The 24,385-nt window shown below is 37.8% G+C and overlaps 4 protein-coding genes across 6 annotated transcripts; 2 read left to right on the top strand and 2 right to left on the bottom strand.

Annotated features, from left to right (window-relative positions):
* Positions 1–117: 117 nt before the first annotated feature.
* On the bottom strand, positions 118–2,997 carry LOC103434346 (KRR1 small subunit processome component homolog). Its single transcript, XM_029101575.2, has 7 exons — positions 2,729–2,997; positions 2,321–2,397; positions 2,115–2,222; positions 1,910–1,999; positions 1,109–1,153; positions 953–991; positions 118–868 (listed from the first exon to the last, which is right to left on the bottom strand). The coding sequence occupies exons 1-7, from the start codon at positions 2,907–2,909 to the stop codon at positions 707–709; spliced, it is 702 nt and encodes a 233-aa protein (XP_028957408.2). The 5' UTR covers positions 2,910–2,997; the 3' UTR covers positions 118–706.
* Positions 2,998–4,833: 1,836 nt separating this feature from the next.
* Positions 4,834–12,179, top strand: LOC103419566 (protein DETOXIFICATION 16-like). 3 transcript variants are annotated; one of them, XM_070820897.1, is made up of 9 exons: positions 4,834–4,974; positions 9,516–9,686; positions 10,096–10,640; positions 10,766–10,852; positions 10,942–10,998; positions 11,107–11,345; positions 11,468–11,586; positions 11,692–11,778; positions 11,855–12,179. In XM_070820897.1, the coding sequence occupies exons 2-9, from the start codon at positions 9,516–9,518 to the stop codon at positions 11,912–11,914; spliced, it is 1,365 nt and encodes a 454-aa protein (XP_070676998.1). In that variant the 5' UTR covers positions 4,834–4,974; the 3' UTR covers positions 11,915–12,179. The 3 variants fall into 3 exon arrangements, with proteins under 3 accessions (XP_070676998.1, XP_070676997.1, XP_070676999.1); XM_070820896.1 differs by lacking the exon at positions 4,834–4,974 and having other exon boundaries at positions 9,228–9,686; XM_070820898.1 differs by lacking the exon at positions 4,834–4,974 and having other exon boundaries at positions 9,228–9,686; positions 11,468–11,581; positions 11,855–12,111.
* A 5,574-nt stretch (positions 12,180–17,753) lies between these two features.
* On the top strand, positions 17,754–21,784 carry LOC103434214 (peroxisome biogenesis protein 12). Its single transcript, XM_008372529.4, has 10 exons — positions 17,754–18,038; positions 18,174–18,279; positions 18,400–18,551; positions 18,953–19,202; positions 19,640–19,749; positions 19,977–20,051; positions 20,275–20,361; positions 20,829–20,915; positions 21,032–21,169; positions 21,472–21,784. Exons 1-10 carry the CDS (start codon positions 17,931–17,933, stop codon positions 21,541–21,543), a joined length of 1,185 nt encoding a protein of 394 aa, XP_008370751.3. The 5' UTR covers positions 17,754–17,930; the 3' UTR covers positions 21,544–21,784.
* LOC103434345 (uncharacterized) lies at positions 21,692–23,424 on the bottom strand. Its single transcript, XM_070820075.1, has 3 exons — positions 23,198–23,424; positions 22,998–23,101; positions 21,692–22,872 (listed from the first exon to the last, which is right to left on the bottom strand). The coding sequence occupies exons 1-3, from the start codon at positions 23,279–23,281 to the stop codon at positions 21,885–21,887; spliced, it is 1,176 nt and encodes a 391-aa protein (XP_070676176.1). The 5' UTR covers positions 23,282–23,424; the 3' UTR covers positions 21,692–21,884.
* Between the last annotated feature and the right edge of the window lie 961 nt (positions 23,425–24,385).

Below are 24,385 nucleotides of genomic sequence, written 5' to 3'. Positions count from 1 at the left end.
CATGGGTATAAATTCCCATCCCTAATGCTATAGAATTTTTCCATAGGTAATCCATAAATTCTGGGTTTAAGGGGGATTGTGGATCTTGATGGGAAGCAAAGAAAAAAGCACAATGCATCAGTCCGCAACAACATTTTATGATAGCAATATTAGAGCAAAGTAAACTCGTCGGTTCTACATGGTTGTTTGCGGTTGAATGGGCTGTTCCCACTAGAGATTCTGAAATCTGGAAGGGCTTCTCGATGGCGAAAGAGGGAGGTAGGAGATGAGGAGACATACGCTTCTGCATCTGCATGTTCGTGCTAGGTTACAGTATCCCCTATAAATTAAGGCTACTGCATCTGCATGTTGGTTTGCTGTAGGCTCACTCACAGAGGAGAGGCATCAATATATATGGTATCATCATCGCCAACTACGTGATGCCAGAAAAAGGGCTTCCCTTCGTCCATGATATATTGCTCCTTGTACACGGAAGGCATACGCTTCTGCTGGGAGAGGGAACAAATAATCTCCAAAGCTCGGCAGCGACTCCCTTAGCTTCCTTACATCTTCGGTTGGTTTCACTTGCACGTCAACGGTCATGCCAGTAAACTTGGACGTCACCTCAGCTTCAATGGATCTTTGATTATTCCTTTTGTTGAAATGACCGACAAGCTAGAATTCTACTCATAATGATAAGCTGTGGATTATAAGCTCTCTATGTAGATTATAAACGCATAGCCTCGAGATCCTTCATCACTTGTTTTCTCATCTTAAAATTCTTGATATGGTATGCAGGAGGCACTTTATGGACTATACAGTCTTCCACAATCTTCCTGAATATGTTTAATCCAAGAGATGAACCCCCTATAGCAGCAACGACTTCACCCTATTCATTTGCAGACAAGTTAAAAATTAGTAAATTAATCATCCTTTCTTCACATAAAAATAAAAAATAACACTTAACACTTACAAGCAAGAAAATCTGAGTGGCTGTTAGATCTGCCATTGCCTACATTTCAATTATATTTTAAGAAGAAAAAGAAAAAATTAGAGAATGACAAACGGGAAGAAACTAATGAAGTTTTCAGAGATGACTAAAGAAACGTAGAAGATAATGATCCTGCACCTGCAAGGAGCCGCAGAGAAGATGTCGTCGTTCAACATATTGATCCTGCACAATAACTAGAGATTAGAAACGGTACTCATCATATAGCAGGTAGCATATGACAACAAAGCCCCGTATTCCTTATTCTTCCTCACATAAATTACTGTTCACTAAACCCTAACTAACTATAATTCTTTCTAATATCAAACAAATTAAAGATCCAACAACAACAACAATAAAACATTTTTCCACTAAGTGAGATTTAGTTGTATGAATCCTAGAACGCCATTGCACTCAGTTCTGTGCCACATCTTCAGTTAGATCTAAGTACTCCAAGTCTTTTCTTAGAGTATCTTCCAAAGTCTTTCTAGGTCTTCATCTATCCCTTCGGCCTTGAACCTCTATCTCGTAATCACACCTTTTAACCAGAGCGTCAGTAGGCCTTTGTTTCACATGTCCAAACCACCGTAACCAATTTTCTCTCATCTTTTCTTCAATTTCAGCTACTCCTACTTTACCTCGGATATCATCATTCCTAATCTTATCCTTTCTTGTGTGCCCAAATATCCAATGAAGCAATCTCATCTCCGCTACACTCATTTTATGTACGTGTTGATGCTTCACCGTCCAACATTCCGTGCCCACATATTCCATTAACAATGTCAAAATATTGCTGAAATAAAAAGGCTCTACATCACAGCTATAGCGAATGCATCCGAGAACATAAACGACAAGATTTTTGTAACCTGACATTTGTTCCAAGAAAAATGACAAACAACTGCAAGAACAACTAATGCAAGGAAATTTATTAAGAACAGACACCTTTTGGATACCAAATTTTGAGCAAAGTCCATTCCTTTTAAACCCTACGTCGATGATATCGCATATCTTTCCATTCAGAACTTCTAATGCCTGAAACGAAATATATAATAGGTTTATATACAAGAATTACCTGAACTCAGAGAATAGCTTATTGGCTCTATATAGCTAAGGAATAATAACAAATTAAGGATCTGTCAATTGTTACCTGAGATGCAGGAACTCCAATTGAGAGAAGGTGAAGAAGATTTCTTGCCCTGATAATAATATATGGGTCTGTATTCATGATCACTACGATTATCATGTAACCCCTGGCCTAAACATGATCAAAAGTAAACAATTTAGTAATGTATGAATAATTATAATTCATGTTTCAAAATTCATCACATTTCACGAATAATTATTACTGCATACCAGATCCAATGAGCATAAAATATTATACTGGTCTAAAGCAGATTTAATCATGGGCCAAGCTTCTTGCAAATCTTTTTCTGCACAAGATAATGCCAAGCCTCATACGTCAGAAATCATTTGCGTATCTAAATAATTATCGTGGCAATATTGTAAGTTGTTCTATTGTTAGAAGTAAACAAAAATATGACCAAAAATATCAAATAAATATTAGACGATTCTTTCAAATCAAAGAAAATATGTTTAACTACCTGCTTCTTTCACCCAATTTCTCAACAAAAAATCAAAACAAAATCGAAATTTTCCTTTCAGTAAATTAAAATTTACGAGCAGCCTAATTAATTAACACAAAGAAAAACGAAATTAAAAAAATAATAATAATAACTAGAGATCGATGGGAGAGGCACGTACCTATGGATTTATGAAAATTCCTAGAGAATGATTTGGCTTGATACTTGGGATCTATGTCCTCTGAAGGGCGAGAGTACTTGTCGATGTCCATTCGGTGGCCGTTTGGAACCTCTTCCCGCGGCTTCATCTTATTGTCTTGCTGTTGTTGCTCACAGCAGACGCCGTTCACGTCAACGTTCATCGTCGGTATGTAGCTTGCACGCACCGTAATATCCAGATGATGAGATCAGAATTTCAGAGGAGAAGGATACCGCAGAATTGGATAGTGCAGACTGCAGAGGGAAGGAAAAAGGAAGAGGTTGCGCCTGCTTTTATAGCTTTCGTAAACTTGTAATGATTTCCATAAAAAAGAAAGAAAAACCGTTGATTGGTTCAACGGATGGATTCAATTTGAGGTCCTAATCTGACGGTTGACGTGTCATGGGTCATTTTGGGAAAGAAAAATTTTATTTGAGACCATGTAACATCTTTTTACACCCAACTTACTTTTTTCATCCATATTGTTTTTTATTAAAGAACTATCTCTCTTTAAACCCAAATTTATTACCTAAACTATCATCTCAAACCCATATTTGATATGAACATCACATCAGAGTTGCATGTTAGATATACGTTTTCGCTTAAACATCACGAGGAAAATATGTATTAAGAAAACCTAACCTTCAAAGCATGTATGTAGAAATTTAGAAGTAATTGGTAAAATTACATAGGATTGTTAATGATGACGGCAGAATCCTAGTGCTTAAAATTATTTTCAAAACTATTTTCTTTTATTTTCTTTACTTTTCCAATTTTTAATTGTTTTTAATTAAATTTCTTTTTTAATATTTTAGGTCATAAAAACAATCTTTTCCAAAATCTTGTTTCAAAAAATTAATTAAGATTTGGTTTTTACATAAATTATTCATTCAATCCCTATGAAGAACGACCTTACTTAAACTGTTACACTACAATTATCTTATTAGTATTTTTAAATGTTTGCTAGTGGTAAAATCTCTATCACCAGCATCCCGTCGTCAATGGGTTTTGGGTATTAACAGTGACTGTCACTCGTAAGAACCCACGCGCCTTGGAGGTGTCTTCTAGCTCAACGAACTCAACAATCTCCTTAGCCAGGCGTCGAACATTGTATCCGTACTCAGGTATAGCGGAACACCCCATATTTATACCCAGAAGGGGACCAGCTCCATCTGGATCTCCTCAAGTGCAAGCTCAGGCGGCCATCTCTTGACAGAAATTCCGCTTCATGACAGCCCAGGGGACTTGTTCAAGAATCTTTACTGCAGTGCTTTCATCTTGTGCCATAATATACATAGAAGAATACAAATTATAATAGGATTGTAGTGGAGGGTGTAAATTATAATAGAAGAATACAAATTATAATAGGATTGTAGTGGAGGGTGTAGATTATGCCACGTGTCAAAAGAGAAGGAAAAACGCAACAGAAGGGTTTCAATTTTCACGTCGTTCTTCGCGAGGCTCTGCAACCCAGACTCATTCCGACGCTAGGTAAAATTTTTTTCCAGAATTTCCGAAATTTAACTCTCTTTTGGCGACCGATACATCTGAAGAAATAGTCACCCCTTTTTCCAATGCCAACGCCTCAAAATTCCGATATATCGCCGAACGTGCCGGTTTCTAAAAGATGGCTTGTAATTCAAGAAGCGAAGTTGCAACTGTGGCTGGCGGGTCCTCTGATTGCAGTGAGCTTGTTGCAGTACAGCTTACAGGTCACATGATAAAGTTTGTTTGTTTTATGTTTTTGATTGAGTGTTTGAATCGGTTTCTTGGGTAGGATAGTAGAGAAATTGAAAAAGAAAGGAACTTGGAGATTGGTTTCTGCTATGCAAATAATGCAGCAGACTTAATTGAATAAGTAGAGTGATTTTTACACAAGAGTATGGTGCATTTCCATCACCCATACTTCTACAAAAGGTGATTGACAAGAGGCTTTAACAACCATTAAGCCTTACTACTCCAGATTACATCCTAACCCTTCATTTTGGGGTTAAATGATTTAATCTGGAGTGTACACTTGTCACTCACACACTTACACAAACATTTAAAAACAAAACTAGCCGTTGGAGACTAGAACCCTTCATTTTCTTTCTTCTTCTTCGATGCAGATGACATCCTTTTGCTCGGGAGTATCTTGCTGCCTTCGACTCCCCGACTCCAGGAGCTGGTTAGCTTCCAACACTCCCTTCTAAACTGCTTCTGGGAGTCAATCCGAGCAAACCCCTCAGGTAATTGAATCTCTCCTTCGGTAGTGCTTTTGTGAATATGTCTGCGATCTGATCTTCTGTGCTGCAATAGATTAGCTTGATTGTGTTGTCTTGCAATGCTTCTCTGATGAAATGATATCTTCTCTTGATGTGTTTTGTTCTCTGATGAAATACTGGGTTTTTAGTCATGGCAATTGCAGAGGTGTTGTCACACAGAAGTGGTGTGGCTTCAACTTGCAATTCGCCAAAATCTTTAAGTATGAACCTTAGCCAAATAGCTTGAGATGTAGCTTCTGATGCACTCACATACTCTGCCTCGGCTGTGGACAGTGCAACACTTTGTTGCTTCACAGAGGCCCATGAAAAAACCCCTGATCCGAAAGTGAAAGCATAGCCCGATGTGCTTCTACTATCATCCTCACTGCCACCCCAGTCACTATCACAGAATCCAATTAGAATAGATGACTTTCCCATCTCATATTTGATCCCATAATCAAGAGTTCCTTGTACATATCTTAGTACTCTCTTAGCTGTGCCCATATGTATCTTGCTAGGATTCTGCATAAACCTAGAAAGTAGGCTTGCTGAGAACATCAGATCTGGCCTTGTTGCAGTTAGATACAATAGACTGCCAACAATGCTTTTATAGAGACTAGCATCTGCAGGTTCACTTCCATCCTCCTTCTTGAGCTTCTCATTTGCAATTAAGGGTGTAGAAACTGGTTTGCAACCCTTCAAACCAAACTTTTCAAGCAAAGTTTCAGCATACTTCTTTTGATGAATAAAGATGCTACTTGCTTTTTGAATTACCCCAATGCCAAGAAAATGATGCAAGAGGCCTAGGTCAGTCATCTCGTACCTCTTCATCATTTCTTCCTTGAACTCTTCCATCATTGCAGCATCATTTCCAGTGTAGACAACATCATCCACATAGATTGAGACAATGAGTGTCTTGTTGTTGCTTTCTGTCTTGGTGTAGAGTGTAGCTTCACTAGGACTTTTCTGAAATCCTTTCTCAATGAAATATGAATCAATCTCACTGTACCAAGCTCTTGGAGCTTGTTTTAGGCCATAAAGAGCCTTCCTTAACTTGTACACTTTTTCTGGAAACTCTTGATTTGTGAACCCTTGAGGTTGTTCCACAAACACTTCCTCCTCTAGCACTCCATTTAGAAATGCAGATTTAACATCCAATTGATGCAGCTTCCAACCCTTCTTGGCTGCTAGTGCTATCAAGGTCCTTATGGTGTCTAACCTTGCTACTGGAGCAAAGGTTTCATTGAAGTCTACACCAGGTTTCTGTGAGTAACCTTTGGCCACTAACCTGGCCTTGTTCTTTTGCACAGAACCATCTAGATTTAGCTTCACTTTGTACACCCATTTTACACCAATCACAGGCTTCTCACTTGGTCGATTTACAAGTTCCCAAGTGTCATTCTTTTCTATCATTTCAAGCTCTTCCTTCATTGCTTTCTTCCAAGCTATGTCTTTCTCAGCTTCTTCATACGTTTCTGGTTCTACTACACAGTAATTACATGTAGCATAAATCTCATCCAGATTTCTCAATCTTACTGGAGTTGAACTAGGAGTTGTTGTCTGTGATTGACTTGATTGTGGACTCATAGTAGCTTGCTGTGGGGTCCCTTGTATGTCACCATTATCTGTGACTTCTTCTTGAACTGAGGTCTCTATAGGCTCCCTTGTTTGCCTTTTGTTTAGGTCAATTTGTAGAGAGACACTGTCCTTTTCCTCTACCATTGTATCCCAGTTCCACATTGAGTCTTCATCAAAGATAACATCCCTTGATAGGATTATCTTTTGAGTCAATACATTATAAACTCTGTATCCTTTCTCACTGGTACCATAGCCTACAAAAACACCCTTGTTACTTGATTTCTCCAACTTGTGCCTTAGTTGATGAGGGATGAGATTGTAGCATACTGAGCCAAACACTCTCAGATGCTTCACAGAAGGCTTCCTTCCACTGAACACTTCAAATGGAGTCTTCTTCTCCAATGCCTTAGTAGGACACCTATTCAATAGATACACTGAGGTGTTCACAGCTTCACCCCAAAATTTATAAGGCATGTTCTTCTCATGCATCATAGACTTAGCCATTTCGACTATTGTCCTATTCTTCCTTTCTGCAATCCCATTCTGTTGTGGTGAATATGCCACAGTGAGTTGCTTCTCCAACCCTACATCTTCACAGAATACATTGAACTCATGTGAGGTGTACTCACCACCCCTATCACTTCTTAGTCTTTTGATTTGGTATCCACTTTGCAATTCCACCATTGCCTTAAACTTCTTGAATATTGTGAATACCTCAGACTTGAACCTCATGAAATACACCCAACACATCCGTGAATAATCATCAATGAAGGTTAGGAAATACCTGTTTCCACTGATTGTTGTTGTTCTCATTGGTCCACACACATCTGAGTGAATCAATTCGAGTGGCTTTGTTGCCCTCCAAGCCTTTCCAGCTTCAAATGAATCTCTGTGATGCTTGCCAAACACACACCCTTCACAGATTTCATTGCATTGATCCATTTTTGGTATACCTTGCACCATTTCATCCTTTTGCAGATTTTGTAAGCTTGTCATGTTTAAATGACCAAGTCTCTTGTGCCATAGTTTCATAGAACTTGTCACACTTGCTTTCTTTGCCATTTCTTCTAAGTACTTCAGTACAAGTGGAAAGCTTCTGTTTTTCACTTCCACTTTGGTCACCAAGTTTGATAGGGATCTGTCATCATAGATCTCAACCACAGTTCCCCCAAAGAGTAGGAAATAGCCATGCTCCATCATTTGACCCACACTAAGTAGATTCTCATCCAATCCAGGCACTAGCATCACCTCCCTTATACATCTTCTTCCTTTCTTGGTGTTGATAACCAGAGTTCCTCTTCCAGTGGCTTTGACAATGTTTCCATCACCCATTTTCACTTTTCCAGTGAAGTTTGTGTCGATGTCAATAAGTAAAGACTCATGTGCAGTCATGTGGTTGCTGCAGCCACTGTCAATGTACCACACTTCATTGTTTCTCTCCATTTTTGCATTGAAAGCACAGAACACATTTGCTTCTTCTTCCACTTGATTTGCACAGTTTACTTGTTGCACATTCTTTGATCTGCAGTCCTTCATAATGTGCCCAAACCTGTTGCATTTGTGGCATCTAGGCTTGTCCTTGAACCAACACTCTCCAAGGTGGAATTTATCACAGTGCTTACATTGCTGCTTGGTTCTTGGACCTACATTGGTGTTGCTGCCTTGGTTAGGTCTTGAGTTGTGATACCCTTTTCCTTCCCATTTCTTGCTTTTGCCCTTCCACTGTGGTTTCTGATTGCTTGCACTGGCTTGACTACTAGATCCAACATTGAGTGTTTGAAAGGCTTTCTCAGGTGCAGAGTCAGCATGCCTCTCGAGCCTTTGATCAAAAGCTCTTAAGGATGCCATCACCTCTTGTACACTGAGAGTTTCAGTGTCTTTGGTTTCTTCTATAACACTCACTATTGAATCATAGGGTTTAGTCAAACTAATCAACAGTTTTTGGACAATTCTTTCATTAGGCAGTTCCTCACCATATGTTTTCATCTTGTTTACAACATCAAACAGCCTAGTGAAGTAGTCTTTTAACAGCTCATTTTCCCTCATTCTTGTATACTCAAAATCTCTTCTAAGGGACTGAAGTTTTACCTTTCTAACTTTGGTGTCTCCTCTGTATTCTTGCTGTAAAACTTCCCAAGCTCCCTTTGCAGTCTCTTCATTTGCTATCCTCGGAAAAATGGTGTCTGAGACAGCACCTTGAATGATTCCAAGTGCTCTAGCATCCTCCATCCGATTCTGCTTCAGTGTTTTGAGTTGTGTTTCTGTGAGATCCTCCTCTAGAGCATCGATCTCCATCTCAGGTAGTTCATACCCATGTTGAACCATATCCCATAGATCATAGGATTTGAAAATGGTTGTCATTCTTATTCTCCAAAAATCATAATTCTCCCCATCAAAGACTGGAGCTTTTAGCTCACTGCTACTGCTGGATCCTTTCATTTCCAGAATTGTTTGTTGATTATTGTTATAGAAGACACTACGTTGGTGCTCCCAAAGATCTTATCTTGCACAGATTACGCCCCGAAAGTTGTAAGATCAATAACAAAGCTCTGAGGCCATGATAAAGTTTGTTTGTTTTATGTTTTTGATTGAGTGTTTGAATCGGTTTCTTGGGTAGGATAGTAGAGAAATTGAAAAAGAAAGGAACTTGGAGATTGGTTTCTGCTATGCAAATAATGCAGCAGACTTAATTGAATAAGTAGAGTGATTTTTACACAAGAGTATGGTGCATTTCCATCACCCATACTTCTACAAAAGGTGATTGACAAGAGGCTTTAACAACCATTAAGCCTTACTACTCCAGATTACATCCTAACCCTTCATTTTGGGGTTAAATGATTTAATCTGGAGTGTACACTTGTCACTCACACACTTACACAAACATTTAAAAACAAAACTAGCCGTTGGAGACTAGAACCCTTCATTTTCTTTCTTCTTCTTCGATGCAGATGACATCCTTTTGCTCGGGAGTATCTTGCTGCCTTCGACTCCCCGACTCTAGGAGCTGGTTAGCTTCCAACATCACAGCAGTCATGTTTGTCGGCCATCTCGGAGAGTTGGAACTTTCTAGTGCTTCCATGGCCTCTTCCTTTGCTAATGTCACTGGATTCAGTGTCTTGGTAAGTGACTTTCTCTTCAACATTTTGTTCAAATTTTCTTTTGGTAAGTGGCGGTGTTTAAGCTTTTCTCCATTTGTCACGGCGCCAATGTGACGTTCCCGTTGCATGAAAGTCCTCATGTTGGTTACGATGGATAATAAAAAGTATTGTATTGTCCAAGTCTAGTTTGATCTATTTGTTATTGCATTGGACTGTTACTGTATTCGACTCTCATTAGAATAAAAACATGAATATGATTTAATTCTTTAGGGGCTCATTTAGAAATGTTTTTTAGGAAACACTTTTGGTCATATACGGGTGCTTTTGCAGTAAGCATGTTTTTTAGGAAACACTTTCGGTCATACACGGGTGCTTTTGCAGTAAGCATTTTATTAGAGGCCAGTAAAAAATTATCAAACATGTCTCGCAGTTGGGAATGGGAAGTGCATTGGAAACACTATGTGGGCAAGCCTACGGAGCCAAACAGTACCGCATGCTTGGAGTCCACATGCAAAAAGCAATGCTAATATTATTAGCAGTAAGCATTCCCTTGTCACTCATCTGGTTCTACACAAGCGACATTCTCATGGCTCTTCACCAAGACCACGAGATATCTGCCGAGGCAGGAACCTTCAACCGCTGGATGATTCCGAGTCTGTTCGCCTTCAGCCTCCTCCAATGCCTCAACAGATTTTTACAGACGCAAAACAATGTGTTTCCAATGATGATCACCTCTGGAGTCACAGCTTTTCTCCACATTGCGGTTTGTTGGGGACTTATTTTTAAATCTGGACTGCGAAACAAAGGTGCCGCGTTGGCAATTAGCATTTCGCATTGGCTTAACGTGGTGTTAGTGGCAAGTTATGTGCTGTTCTCGCCCGCCTGCAAGAAAACTTGGACTGGATTTTCGAAACAGGCATTGCATGACATTTTCAGCTTTGTCAAACTTGCCATTTCTTCAGCTGTAATGCTATGGTACGTTTCATTTTCTGCTTAACAGATAGTACAAAACATCAAAATTGTCATGTGTACCAGAAATGTTGGATCTTTTTTTTTTTTCTATTTGAATCACTGACTATATACACGCTTTCGAATTGCAGCCTCGAATATTGGTGTTTCGAAATGGTTGTTCTCTTATCCGGTCTTCTCCCGAACCCAAAACTAGAAACATCTGTGTTATCAATAAGGTACAGAATGTAGAAAACTATAGAGAACTATTATTCGTTCACTCGTAAGTAAATTTGAATAGTTTCTGATTTTGTTGTTGTCTTTGCAGCCTAAACACATGTTGGATGGTTTATACGATATCAGTTGGCCTTGGCAGCGCAATAAGGTCGGTGATTCATGTGATTTCTAACAGCATATCAACATTCAATCTTGTACTTGTATTTATCTTCTAATCTGAGAAATTGAGAATAATATTTTCCTGTTATCGTAACAGCACAAGAGTGTCAAATGAATTGGGTGCTGGACGACCACAAGGCGCAAAATTAGCTCTACGAGTCATGACTGTGATGGCTTTATTACAGGGTGCTGCAATCGCAATAGCAACGGTTTTGATACGCCATGTTTGGGGAAAGCTCTACAGCAATGAGCATCAAGTGATCAAATATGTTGCTAAAATGATGCTACTGCTTGCAGTTTCCGACTTCTTGGATGGATTCCAATGTGTGCTTTCAGGTTCTAGCAATTACTGAATCCAATGGCTTCATGAAGTTTGAAACTTAACATATTTTAAGTGCTTTATTTCTTTTCAAAATTCTCATTTCGCAGCTAAAAAGAATTAATAATTGGGTATGCAGGGGCTGCCAGAGGCTGTGGATGGCAGAATCTTTGTGTAGCCATAAATTTTATTGCTTATTATGCTGTGGGAATTCCTACTGCTGTGGTTTTCGCCTTCGTCCTCCATATTGGAGGTATGGTGAGTCTCTCTCTCTCTCTCTCTCTCTCTCTCTCTGTGTGTTTGTGTGTGTATATATATATGTATGTATGTATCAGCCATTGAAGTTTAAATTTGTGTGTATAGGGGCTTTGGATGGGAATCATTTGTGGACTTGTTGTTCAACTAACAGCACTTGTGGTGGTAAATTTACGCACTGATTGGAATAAAGAGGTAAGTTCAGGACATGTCCTTCGTTTCACCTTGCTAATAGCATTTTGTCCATGTTTAATACAGTTCCTCATTTCAGGCAACGAAGGCTGCCAATCGTGTTCAGAATACCACCTCAGTCATCGACGGTACGACCTAGGTAATTTGATGCGGCAGATCAAAGCAATCTTTTCTTCTGTTTTCGATAGAAATGTATTGTCGTGAAATAAGAACAATTAGGAAACCAGTTGGAAAGGAAAGAACTTCATTTGTGGACTTGCACTGACACTAAGCAAAGTCCAGTAGCAAACCGAGCCCCAAACAAGTTTTTCCCATTTCCTGGAGTCCTGGACTTCAAATAATTGCATTGCATTCTATTTTCCTATTTAACATCGAAAGAACACAATACAGAATCTGAATTACGAAACTCTTGTTGTCATGAGAATATGCACTATAGCAGCAGACTCCAATTAAACTAGCATGAGAAATACTTAGGAGATTCTCTTAGCTAAAAGTAAGACTTTCTGCAACCTTATATTTTTGACATAATTTTTTATAATATTAGTAAAAAAATTGACATTAAGTTACGAAGTTCTAGAAAGTTTTACTTTTGAGAGCCCAGAGCATTTCTCAACTAGCATTACTTTATATATCAGTGATGGCCCCACTATTGGTGTGCCAAAGTCCTAATCATACAACCTTAAACCTTCGGCCAAATCAAAAGGCTATTAAAAATCAATAAAGGAAAAGAAAATTTTATTTCAACCCATGTAACCTCTTTCTACACTCAACTTACTATTTTCACCCATATTGTTTTTTATTAAAGAACTAATATCTCTTTAAACCCAAATTTATTACCTAAACTATCATCTCAAACCCAATTCAAAATGATAAATTATCTTTAAACTCATTCCCTTTATAAATAACATATCTAATTGTTTTTTTTTTTCCTGTTCAAAATGGCGTCCTTGCCCCACCCCCTTCTTCCCACTAGCATTTTCATGGCTACTTTTTATCTTTCTGTACCAAACCCACACATTTGCCTTTTTTTTCTTTCTGCTGATGCGCATAAGCAACAAATCAAACAATTATCCTTGAAATTTTTCCAATTACGAGGCATAGATATTTGACAACATGGAAAACACTGAGATTTAAAAAACCTAAGACCTTGCAATTAAAAGAAACCAATTATCAACTTTTCCAACAGTAAGTAGTTAAACTTGCTTGTCTTGATTCAAAGAATTACAGGAAGATTGTTGTAACTAGTTCATATTTTTACATTACGAATTTTTCCACTGTGAGTTCTAAACTTAAAACATGATAGAAAATAAACTAAAGAAAAGGAAATTTCAACATATCTATCAAAACATTTTTAATCATCTTCAAGAGCCAGAACATCATTAGTGGCTACATTCTCTAACCCTCAAAGTTGCTTAATTTGATCAACACACCCCTGGTATTTTGAGTACAAGTTGTTCACTCTAATATCACTGCTCATTTGACTCTTTTTGTGCCACATGGTAGAACTGTCAACTTTGCATGGTCGTCTTTTTATCTTAATCTTTTCTTTTGGAGCATTAAGTGAAGTCATACCTGGGTTCATTAGCTCTTCAATTTTTATCTCGAGCTCTCGTTTCTTATCATCATCTTTTTCTTCATACCACCTATTAAATCTTTCCACCCGTGACTTTTCCGGAGGAATTAGTTGTTCACTACCATTTGGCATATTGATAAAATCTAATTTTCTCCAATGTGGATAAAGAGCGTCAAGTGGGATCGACTTACCAAACCTTCTATATTATGCAATCTCATGTGCACACGGCAACTGATGAGTTTGGCAAATGGTGCAACCACAAGATACAACAATCACCCTTTATTTTTCCAACCTGTTATTAAAAAGGAATACAATATAATTTAAGTCACCTTGAAATACAATATAGTTTAAAAGGCTAAATAATCATTTCGTAAATGCAAGGCAAACCCAAACTACCTTTTGGACTCACAGACAATTAAGTTCAAGGCATGGATAGAAACAAAACCTACTAGTCGTTGCAACTCAGGTTTCTTGAATTTGAGTTGAACAAAACATCGACTTTTTTCAAAAGATGCTTTAACCTCTGTATGATACAACTCCAATAAGGAGTGTATATGTACCCACAATGTCTCAAAGTTAAGTTGACTAGAGCGAAGTTGTCGCTTCAACTTTGCATGTGCACTTTCTGCCATGTTTACAACAATATGTGAGTAATCATAAACCATATATAGAATTTTAAAAGTAAGGAGAAATATACCCGTTGGAGGTTGTAGTACCAAGATGCATACAATTATCTGTCCAACTGCCTACGAATTTATCCTTATATGGAATTAACCAATTGTTTCGTATGTACTCAAGAGCATCATTATAATTACTGAACTTAGATTTCATTTCTTGCAAAGAACGCTGACACTCATTCTGTTTCCGAACTCACAAGGCAGTTCCAATCTCTATTAAATTTATTCCATTGCTTATTTGACTCAAACATTTTCTTGCACTTTGACATCACTTTTTTGTTAATATGTCATATACACAATAAATGTTGCGCACTAGGAAATATAGACTTGATGAAATTCAAAAGTGCTAAATCTTGATCGGTGGCAATAACCCCAGGAAAACAATAGTCATGAAGCAATGTCTTTAATCTAGTCAAACCCCAAGTGTAATTGTCTTCTTTATCAGCCTCCATATACACAAAAGCAACTGAGAATGTCATATTAGTGAATGTCACACCCACAATTTGTAAAAGTGAAAAACGGTACCTGTTAGTCTTATATGTGCAATCCATGATAAGTACATGTGAGAATGCTCATAATATCTCAACATTAATAGGGTGAGCCCATAAAAGGTCAATCACACAACTCCTGTGCCACTCAACATACTTGTGCTCTGACAACTTATAAAGCAATTGTTGCATCTGTGTTCTCCCGGAAAATTCTTTCATCCTACTTCGGTACCTAGCATTATATATTGTTCTTATAGTTGATACATTTTTGTGCATCTCTGTCTTTGATAGAGACCAAGATATCTTTGGGCCTCACCAAACTCTTAGATATATCCACCAACAATTCGTTCTTCTCTTTAGAAAGTCACCTCGCAAAAGAATGTCCTTCAAGATACACTGAAGCAAGATGATTATGCACTCCACATACTATTTTCAATGTCCAATCGTCCTCATCATCAATATTCACACCTTTCAACAATAATGGACATCACATTTTTTCGTACCAGAACTCCTAGATTGTTTTTTTTGTGTGACCAATCTCATCTGACCTTTGACCATATGCTACAACACACTTGTATGGCGGATATGTACCGTTTCTTTCACAAGCAAGTGTTAGTCGAGGGTGACTCACAAGCTTACCTTCACCTCCTAAATCACACCCTTAAATAACAATTACCATATTATTCAGCTTTCCTTGTTCATGAACCCACCTAATCAACGCATCTTTTCCTTTGAATATCTGCATATAACACCTATCTATTTAGAAGTAAAATTCTAAAATTAACTAACACGTCAACAACACTGAAAATAAATGATTATCTCATGATTTGTAAATTGATCAGTATAATCCACTACACACTCTTGTCCAACCTCTTTGCCTCGATCAGAGGCATCATCGAATTCTTGTTGCTAAAAAAATAAATGTCAAAACCGTATTAATAAGTGGCCATGAAGGACAAAGTTAATAAAGTTTTTAAACATATAAGCTCTAAGCTTGAATTATCTAATCACGGTGAGGATGGAGTTTTCATATATTTACTCGAAAAATATAAAATTTCATCAATAGAAGTAACATGTTGAAACAAGCTCTCAACTAGAATTTTTGTATATTTTTCATTTTTTTACTAGAAGAATATAATTTATAGTAGGGGCCTGATCTCACCACATGTAAGATTTAAGTCGATTAAAAATATGAAGTGTTAATGTGTTAAGGTCCTTGCAATTCTGCAATTCTGCAAGTCTACAAGTCTGTACTAAAAGGCATATTACTTGTAAACAAAGTGATAGGTGGCACAATAGGAAATAGTTACATTGATGCCAAATGGTGTTTTGGGGTGTAGATAGACATCGGCAGAGAAAAACAATAAAAAGGAGTTCCTTGTCAGACACCGGAATCCAAACTGTTTTGGGGTGCAAATAGACACCAGAACCCAAAGTGTTGCAGAAAGTTTTGGGGCAAACACAAACAGTTCAAGTCGTTTTGGTGTTTTAGGGTGCAGACAAACACCGGAATCCAAAGTTTGCAGAAAGTTTAACAAACAATGCAGGATTGATGAAAAAAAATTGAAACCCAAATACTCATCTTTTAAACTTTTAAAAAATTGAAATCAAACAAACAAAATATTCATAAATTGAGTCATACCTTAGTTGGAGGATTCAAAACTTCAATCACCATCCATCAATAAAAAAAAACTTGTTTTTCTCTACAAGAGCTATTAGGGTTTTAATCGGTATAAATGTAGGATAAACAAGAAGTGATGGTAGAATTTAATTATAGTGTGTGGGTTTATTGATAAATTTGAGTTTTATTATTAATTTCATTTTGTACTTAATAGTAATTATGCAATAGGGTAAAATAGACAATTAACAATTCAAAATTTAAGTTGAGTGTAGAAAGAAGTTACATATGTTCAAATAAAATTTCCCTTTGAGAAAGGACGAAGTTCAGCACTATTCCTTTTACTTCTAATCTCAGCGTTTTGATCACAGCCGAAAACATATCCAATGGCCATTTTTATCCACATTTATTTCAATAGAGCAAAGGCTTAAAAAATGAAAGATGTGCTATATTTTTGCATGCAGATCACAGCCACTCAAATGATGAAGGACGGGAAGGAGTGAGAGAGATTTTTCAATATGATCGGAACACGAGATAGCATACCACATGTCTACATGTTATTACACAAATTGTGAGATATGTGTATTAAAAAGTTAATACTTAAAAAATAAAAAATTTCACCACTTATATTAAAACACGTGGTATACTATCCGTGTCCCGATCACAATGAAAAATTTGTTATTGTGTGAGCCATTGATGATGATAATGGAACAAGTGCAAGCTACCGACGACGAATAACGCAGACGGTGTCTGCTGCGAGCAGCAACAGCAAGAGAATAAGTTGAAACCGCTGGACGGCCACCGGATGGATATCGACCAGTCTGGCCCCTCGAAAAACGTAGATCCCAAGTGTAGGGTTTCGTCTTCCTCACTGATTGATGCATATGCATACATATAAATGCATGTAGATTGTAGTGGTTATAAAGGAGGATTCCAAGCGATGTAGCTGATGTGTGCAATGTAGTCGAGAGTAGGGTTAGCTTACTTTTATTTTAATTTTGTTTTCGTATTTGACGTATATTGTGTATGTGTCTTCGTTGATGTATCATGTAGCGCTACTTTTAACTGTCACATATCGATTTTTACCGTATTTTGAAATCGGAATGCAATACGAATTTGTTTGGATGTGGTTTTAAAATGACTGAAAGTCCTTTTGATGAAAATGTTTTTGGAACCAATCCTTAGTAAAAATGCAAGTAAATCCTGAAAAATCACTTAAATTGCTTACTGGAAGAAATACATAACTGATGCTTCTTGTAGAAAACATTTAAAAGTGCTTTTGGAACCTAAAAATATTTTCTCTAAAAGTGCTTTCAGCCATTTTAAAAGCACATCCAAACGAAGCCTACATTACCAAGATTTTTCTTTTGCTTTTTGGAAAGGGATTATCTTCGGATCTCTTCCACCAAATACATAATATCAATCAATACGGACCTTTGAAATTTGACCTAACGGTTAAAGTTATTATAAATTTTAAAGAGGTCATTGTTTTTAACCGTTAGATTAAATTTCAAATGTCCGAATTGATTGATGGGATGAATTTGGTGGAAGGGATCCGGAGTTGATCCCTTTCCCAATTTTTCCCACAAAGAAAAAAGAATAGAAAAAAGCATAAACTGATAATTGAATGGCATTGGCATGCTTTTGTGGTTGGATGTGGTGGTGAAATTCGTACCTTCCAAACCGTCAAGTTTCCAAAGCGAAAGCAAAGTGTTTTACTCAGTTCCTCCTCCTCCTCTGCAGCAACATCCCAGCAAATCAAAGCTCAGAAAACACCAAGGAGAGAGAGAAGGAAGAAGATGTTGTTTCAGGTGGGAGGCCAAGGGACTCGCCCCACCTTCTTCGAGATGGCGGCGGCTCAGCAGCTCCCTGCCAGTCTCCGCGCCGCCCTCACCTATTCCATCGGCGTAAGTTCATTTCTTCCTTTCTCTGAAATTCGATTGATTCTTCCTCCCTGGGGGTTTTTTGGGAGCCTTAAAAAATTTGATCTTTTTATCTTCTGTAAACTAAATTAATGTCGAATTAATTCAATAAAACCACAGGTATTAGCTTTACGAAGACCCTTCCTCCACAGGGTTCTGGACTACGAGGACGAGTTCTTCTCCTTGCTCATGCTCGTCCTCGAAACTCACAGCTTACGAACTACAGGCACGTTTTCGGAATTCAGAATCTTCATGAATCCATCAATGGCTGTTTCTGTTTTGTTGTTACTTAATTTGTTTAATAATTTGGTTTTGTTTTCTGGATCCTGTTTGTTTTCTGCTGCAGATGCTTCGTTTTCGGAATCGTTGTACGGGTTGAGAAGGAGGGCCGTGAAGATAAAAGCTATGAGGAATGATGATCCTCGACTGAACCCAGGTGATGAAATTCGGCATTCTGGCTTAGAGAAGCGCCAGAGACTTCTTTCGGTTGTGTTTTTGGTACCGTCTCTCCTCTGCTCCTTGTTCATTCTGTTTATCAATTTGATTGAAAAGTTTCGTTTTTGGTCGCGCCATTGGTTGATGAAATAGTTTTAGGAACATATTTATTCTTACTGGAGTGATTGGTGATTGCTGGGTGTAAAAAGTTATAACTTTTAGACATGTAGGTTGCTTATCGTTTGTAGCACTGATACTCTTTCTGAGAGGCAATAGATAGACCGCTCAAAAGGAAGGAAATGTTTTAGGATGGTGGAACATGTGAGATTATTTTAAAAGTTTCCGTTTCGAACTTCATCAATCCGAAATCATCCAATTTTTTTCAACTTAGTGCTATGACGGTTTCTTCTCTTTTAGCTCTAGCTATATGAAGGAGTGATGATTTGTGAACCAATATGTATCAGGTTGTGTTGCCTTACTTTAAGTCAAAACTGCATTCAATCTACAATAGAGAAAGGGAAGCCAGACTTCAAGCGAGTTTATGGGGACACGTTGATGAAAATTTTGATGATGCTGACATAATTGATAGAGGAGAAGATGTTGTTGTTTCACGGGGAACTTCAGATATGGTCGTATCAGTTAGGACGCGTTTGACCACAAAGATCCAGGAATTTATAGGTGCTTGCTACCCATTGCTGCATGCTAGTAGTGAAGGTATGTGCATCTTTCTAGCTTGGGCTATATTTGCAAAGAATGACCATTTAACTTTTCTAGATCTGATTTTTTCTTTTCTCGCGTATATTTGTGAGGATACACATGCCATGCATAAAACAATAGTAGAAACTGAAGCAAGTAACTTAATTTGTGTAATTATATAAATACTTATTCAGAAGATTACTACTTGCATACTTTTTCTTATACAAAAGGTCATGTTGACGTGATCGTTAATCTTTAATGTAATGGAAGATATTTATCTACAGTCCCCATGATGTATAGTGTTCTGTGTAGTGTTTCCAATGTGCGATGTTACATCTTCTTGGTGAATCTATATGGTGATGTCTGTTGAGAAGTACTGTAACTCCTTTATCTGTGTTAACTGTCACCGTACCTCTGGTTAGATAATACATTTTAACCAAGAATTGATGATGCAGGATTTTCGTTCGCTTACCAGATGTTATACTTGTTGGATGCAACTGGATTCTATTCCTTAGGATTACATGTGCTTGGGATTCATGTCTGTCGTGCTACAGGGCAAGAACTGGTATAGTGTGGCAAAGTTTTCTTTTGGATCCCTTGTATTTATCTTTTTTATTATTTTAGTGCATTTAGTCGGGGGTTTTGTGTTTCTTTATACTTTTATCAGGTGAATGTTATATTTATGTGAGTGACAAAAGGACTTTTGATAGTAGACCTGGTCATGAGTCATGGCATCTTTTTTCTGTACATATAATTCAGTAGTTGAAATACAGTTTTTTGGTGTCAAGGTAGATGGATACTTCTTCTAGAATTTCAAAAACAAGAACCCGTGAACGTGAGAGACTTCGTGGCCCTCCATGGTTGAAGGTATAACTTCATCTGTTTAGTTTGATTCTTAGTCATGTTGATTTGAAACATAAGATAGTAATTTGCCTTGCATATGCAAGTAGTCTGCTATATAATTTGGTTTGATTAGTGATACTCCACGAGGAAAAAAGGAATCTATATAAAACTATTTAAAAATTATGAGGAAGGAGTTATATTTGTATTGACTTGAGCTGGTTCTCTTTGTCTGACAATTTACCTACAGGCATTACAAGGAGCGTTGCTCAGCGGTACATACACTGTGCTTGATTATGCACAGACTGGGTTAATTGCTGCGGTTTTCTTTTTTAAAGTAAGTGTGGCTAACCTTACTAGCTTCTACAATGTTATTTATGTTTCTGGAGAAAGCATAAATAATCTTGAATTTGAGTATGACTTCTTTCCGTAATCTTTTATAATCACATATTTTTAGTGCTAGACGGCTAGTCTAACCATAGCTAAGAACCGTAAGAAAGTCGGAGGTTGAATAGAAATGGGATATGTCCTGGAGGAGAAATGGATAAAAAGAGAAAGGAGATTGAGGTGGACACTTTAAACGTGAATGTAGATGAACAAAGTGACAACAGGATAAAGAATATATGAGTTTTGAAGATCCTGCTTTTAGTGTCAACAAGTATCGATACCTCAAAACCATTTTTACGCTTTTATTTCGAGCTGAATCAGACGTTTGACCTTTCATTTTTATCCTTTTTGTCATTTTCTTTTTCCCCTAGCATGGATTGCCATCATAACTTAAATTGGATTGAATTATACTTATAGATGATGGAATGGTGGTACCAATCTGCTGAAGAGAGAATGTCAGCTCCAACCATATACCCTCCACCTCCTCCACCTCCACCTCCGCAGGTAAAGTTCAAAGAAATCAGATGTAATCATGTTCTTAGACTGTAATGGCACTTCCAATCGATCAAGGTCTTGGCATGTTGCTTAAATAATCAAGTCTAACCTATCATTATAAACAGGTTGCCAAAGAGGGGATTCCACTGCCACCAGATAGAGCTCTTTGTCCTCTCTGCTCACAGAGGCGTGCGAATCCATCTGTAATTACAGTTTCTGGGTTTGTCTTCTGCTATGCCTGCATCTTCAAGTATGTTTCTCAGGTGAGGCTCTCCAGGTGCTGTTAGCTTTATAAATAGATAAACACACATCCCATATCCGTTGGCAAGTCTATTACGTGCCTATCCTCGGACTTCCCACTTTTAATTGATTACGGTTAATGGCAAAAAAGAAGAGATCAAATCTCCTTTGGAGCTAAGCATATAGGTTGATCTCGGCATCTTGCATACTGTCGAGTACATCAACATGTCTGCATATATCCCAATCAGGGGAAGAAAAAACTGTCTTGTGAATATTTTGCATCTTATGTAACCGATTATCTTTTTATGTCTCGTTGTTGGCACAGTATAAGAGATGTCCGATCACATTGATGCCTACTACCGTCGACCAGATAAGGAGACTCTTTCACGACGTGTAGAAAAACCAGCTGGATACGTCAAAGGAGAAATAATTCATTTCCCATTTCGAAGCAGAGATGCTGGATAAGCTTGCGCAGTGAGAAATACTCGAAACAAATCAATGCTGTATCGTCCTGTGGGGGTTTCATAGTAATCAGGGAAAGGAAATGAAGAATGTTGTATTTGATTATTTGTTGTTGAATACTATACGTACGATAATAATACAACAGATGGAGTGGACTTCCATGACACTTTCTCGTAGTTTGATTCCCCTTCTCGTCAAAGTTGAGATCTCCTTCTCGTAGTTTAGAACAGATTAGAAATTTATCGCTTGAATAAACTGAAAGATCACTTCAATCTCTTACCTGTTTGTTTTCCCATATTGGTTCGGCCATTCCTCTGCAAGAAGAGCCTGCCCAGTCCGATTCCAGTAGCTCCCAACAGTTCCCATGATCGGCATTTCCTCCGGACTCGGGCTTCGTGACCTTTTCGGAGTAGAAGAAGCCGACAGCTGCTTAAGCTTCTCAGCTGTCCAAGCTCCCAGGATTGGCCTATCTTCCCGGCTTCCGGGTGCTTTAAACTTGTTCCCCACAGAATTATTGCTACTAGCTTTTGACATTGGTGTGGTCTCAGACTCAACCAGCCAGCTCGAGAGGCTCGTGTCGACGCAAGAAGACGACTTTGTCCTCGGCCTTGCGCTGAGTTTCGACTGCTTCAAAGCAGGCTCCGGACTGAAGGGTAATTTCAAATCTTGCTCCTCCTCCACCTCCATGTTTATGTTCTCCTTCTCTTTGTGCTGCTGCTTTGGAACTTCTGCTGGAGTTGACTTTTCTTTGACCTCCTCCTTCCATTGACCAAGATTTTCCACGGGGGTCAACACTGCCTGAAAACTCTGCCTTCTGCAATCTCTTCTTCCATTTTGCTGCTTTGGCATTGGACTGTTTACCTCCTTCCCTTCTGTTCCAGAATCATCACAAACTTCTTGTTTTCGAGAATCAATCGATAGCGAAAACAAGGACTCGGAAGACTCTTCTTCAACAAAGATTTGCTTACTACTCTCAAACTCATCAGCATTAGCACAATCATCATCTTCAACCTCACTATTTTTGCACTTTTCATAACGGTGATTCTGATTCAACGGATGAGATGATGGTGATACCACACTTGATACAATCGAATTCGGTTCGATCCCTTTTCTTGTTTCCCCTTCATTCTCCTTCTCATCACATTCCACCAATACATTGGAGAGTTCTTCCTTGGTGTGTGTTTCTTCATCATTTGCCTCCACATTCAAATCAAATGCGACTTTCTTTATATCACCATTCTTTGATTGTTCTTCACTCTTCTCTCTAATCACACACATCAATGAACAAACATAGATTATAAACAACACAAATTCCGTAGATCCATCGAAGCGGATTCTCCGAAAAACGAAACAAAATCAGGATCCCAGCTTTGACAATGGATTTCTTACTCTGATTCTCTGCTGTGCTTAATGGCTTTTATAAGTTCTTCTAGCTTTGTGGGTTCAGCTTCAGCAGGTTGGATTTGAAGAGCTTCTTCAGCAACTTCAATGCTCTGTGACAAATTACTCTCAGACGGGTAAAAATCTAAAGTACCAAAATGGAAATGGCAGTAAAAAATCACAGGAAAAATAAAACTTTGTGGGCTTACATGGTGCTTAAAGGGAGTTACAGTGACTGAACTTTTGAGCTTTCGGCGCTTACAAGTAGAGAAGCACTTTGGAAAGCACCCCATGAATGATGGTGGACTTTTACAGCTGACTTCTTTCGGATGACTTTTACTTTGGAAGAGAGAGAGAGAGAGAGAGAGAGAGGACTGAAGACACAACGGTCAAGAGGGTTCGAAGACGAAGAATCTGAAAGCTTGAAAATATGCCCGTTGAGATTCTGTCTTTGGGCTTCTTTTAATGGAAGTTGGTTTGGGTGGGATGAGAATCTACTAAAATGATAGTGACCCAGCCCAATATTGGATCCTCTTTCTCCTCTCCATCTAGAGAAATTTTGTATGTGTTGGGAAAACAATCATTTGTTAGGGTTGAAATATATATTTTTCTGGTGATCAAAAGTTTAGGGGAGGGGAGGCTACACCATCCTAGGGTCAGAGTATAAAACAAATTTGTTTGAGGACTTACCGGGGGTTTTAGCCATTTTTTGGATTTTACTACAGATAACTGACCAAGAAGAATTACTGACAACAAAACTCGAACCTAAACCTTAGTCTAGCAAAGAAAACGATCCTTATAGCCTTGCGGTGGTGGCTGACCTATATCTTTCACAAAAACCAAACATTTAAAAACCCACCCATCTCTCTTCCTCTATATCTTTCACAAAAAACCCTAATTTATCTCACATAAAATATAAAACCATTGGTTTACAGTTCAGAGTCATCCTCCTTTGGTATCCTTCACAAGGTATGTTCATTTTGATGTGTTAGTAGTTTATTGTCCTATTAGGTTGGAGACGTTGATGTTGTGCCTATTTTACTCTTGAAATATGTTCTTAGTTCGAGAAATATTAAAATAACTCTTTTAAAATGAAATTCTCTTCTAAAATGAAACTATCTATTCAAATTGATGTTTTTCAATTAAGCGAAATATTTTTACTAAATGACCAAAATAATTAACGATGGATAATCTTATGAACAATTTTTATTGATCTTAAATCTCAAAAATTAAAATGAATAGTTATATGAATCTTATAGATTATTTTGAAGGGAACTTTAATAAAAATCTTTCGGTACTGTTCATTTTAATGAAAAATCATATTTTTACACTAAAAAATCACTCAAGATACTATTTATTATACCATTTTTTTTATCTTTATAATTAAAACTCAAAAT

This window comes from Malus domestica, chromosome 04 (genome assembly GCF_042453785.1).
Source record: "Malus domestica chromosome 04, GDT2T_hap1".
NCBI lineage: Eukaryota > Viridiplantae > Streptophyta > Magnoliopsida > Rosales > Rosaceae > Malus > Malus domestica.
Note: the sequence above shows the minus strand (reverse complement) of the source record. Positions and strands in the feature narration are given on the sequence as shown.

Coding starts and splice junctions, on each gene's coding strand:
- LOC103434346 (XM_029101575.2), bottom strand. CDS start 2,909: ATGAACGTTGACGTGAACGGCGTCTGCTGTGAGCAACAACAGCAAGAC. Junction 2,000..2,114: donor TTGGAGTTCCTGCATCTCAG/GTAACAATTGAC, acceptor ATTTCGTTTCAG/GCATTAGAAGTTCTGAATGG. Junction 869..952: donor CCACTCAGATTTTCTTGCTT/GTAAGTGTTAAG, acceptor GCAAATGAATAG/GGTGAAGTCGTTGCTGCTAT.
- LOC103434345 (XM_070820075.1), bottom strand. CDS start 23,281: ATGGGGTGCTTTCCAAAGTGCTTCTCTACTTGTAAGCGCCGAAAGCTC. Junction 23,102..23,197: donor TAACTCCCTTTAAGCACCAT/GTAAGCCCACAA, acceptor AATTTGTCACAG/AGCATTGAAGTTGCTGAAGA. Junction 22,873..22,997: donor AAGCACAGCAGAGAATCAGA/GTAAGAAATCCA, acceptor GTGTGTGATTAG/AGAGAAGAGTGAAGAACAAT.
- LOC103419566 (XM_070820896.1), top strand. CDS start 9,510: ATGCAGATGACATCCTTTTGCTCGGGAGTATCTTGCTGCCTTCGACTC. Junction 10,641..10,765: donor TCTTCAGCTGTAATGCTATG/GTACGTTTCATT, acceptor TTCGAATTGCAG/CCTCGAATATTGGTGTTTCG. Junction 11,346..11,467: donor ATTCCAATGTGTGCTTTCAG/GTTCTAGCAATT, acceptor TTGGGTATGCAG/GGGCTGCCAGAGGCTGTGGA.
- LOC103434214 (XM_008372529.4), top strand. CDS start 17,931: ATGTTGTTTCAGGTGGGAGGCCAAGGGACTCGCCCCACCTTCTTCGAG. Junction 20,362..20,828: donor CTGCGGTTTTCTTTTTTAAA/GTAAGTGTGGCT, acceptor TTATACTTATAG/ATGATGGAATGGTGGTACCA. Junction 21,170..21,471: donor TCTTCAAGTATGTTTCTCAG/GTGAGGCTCTCC, acceptor TTGTTGGCACAG/TATAAGAGATGTCCGATCAC.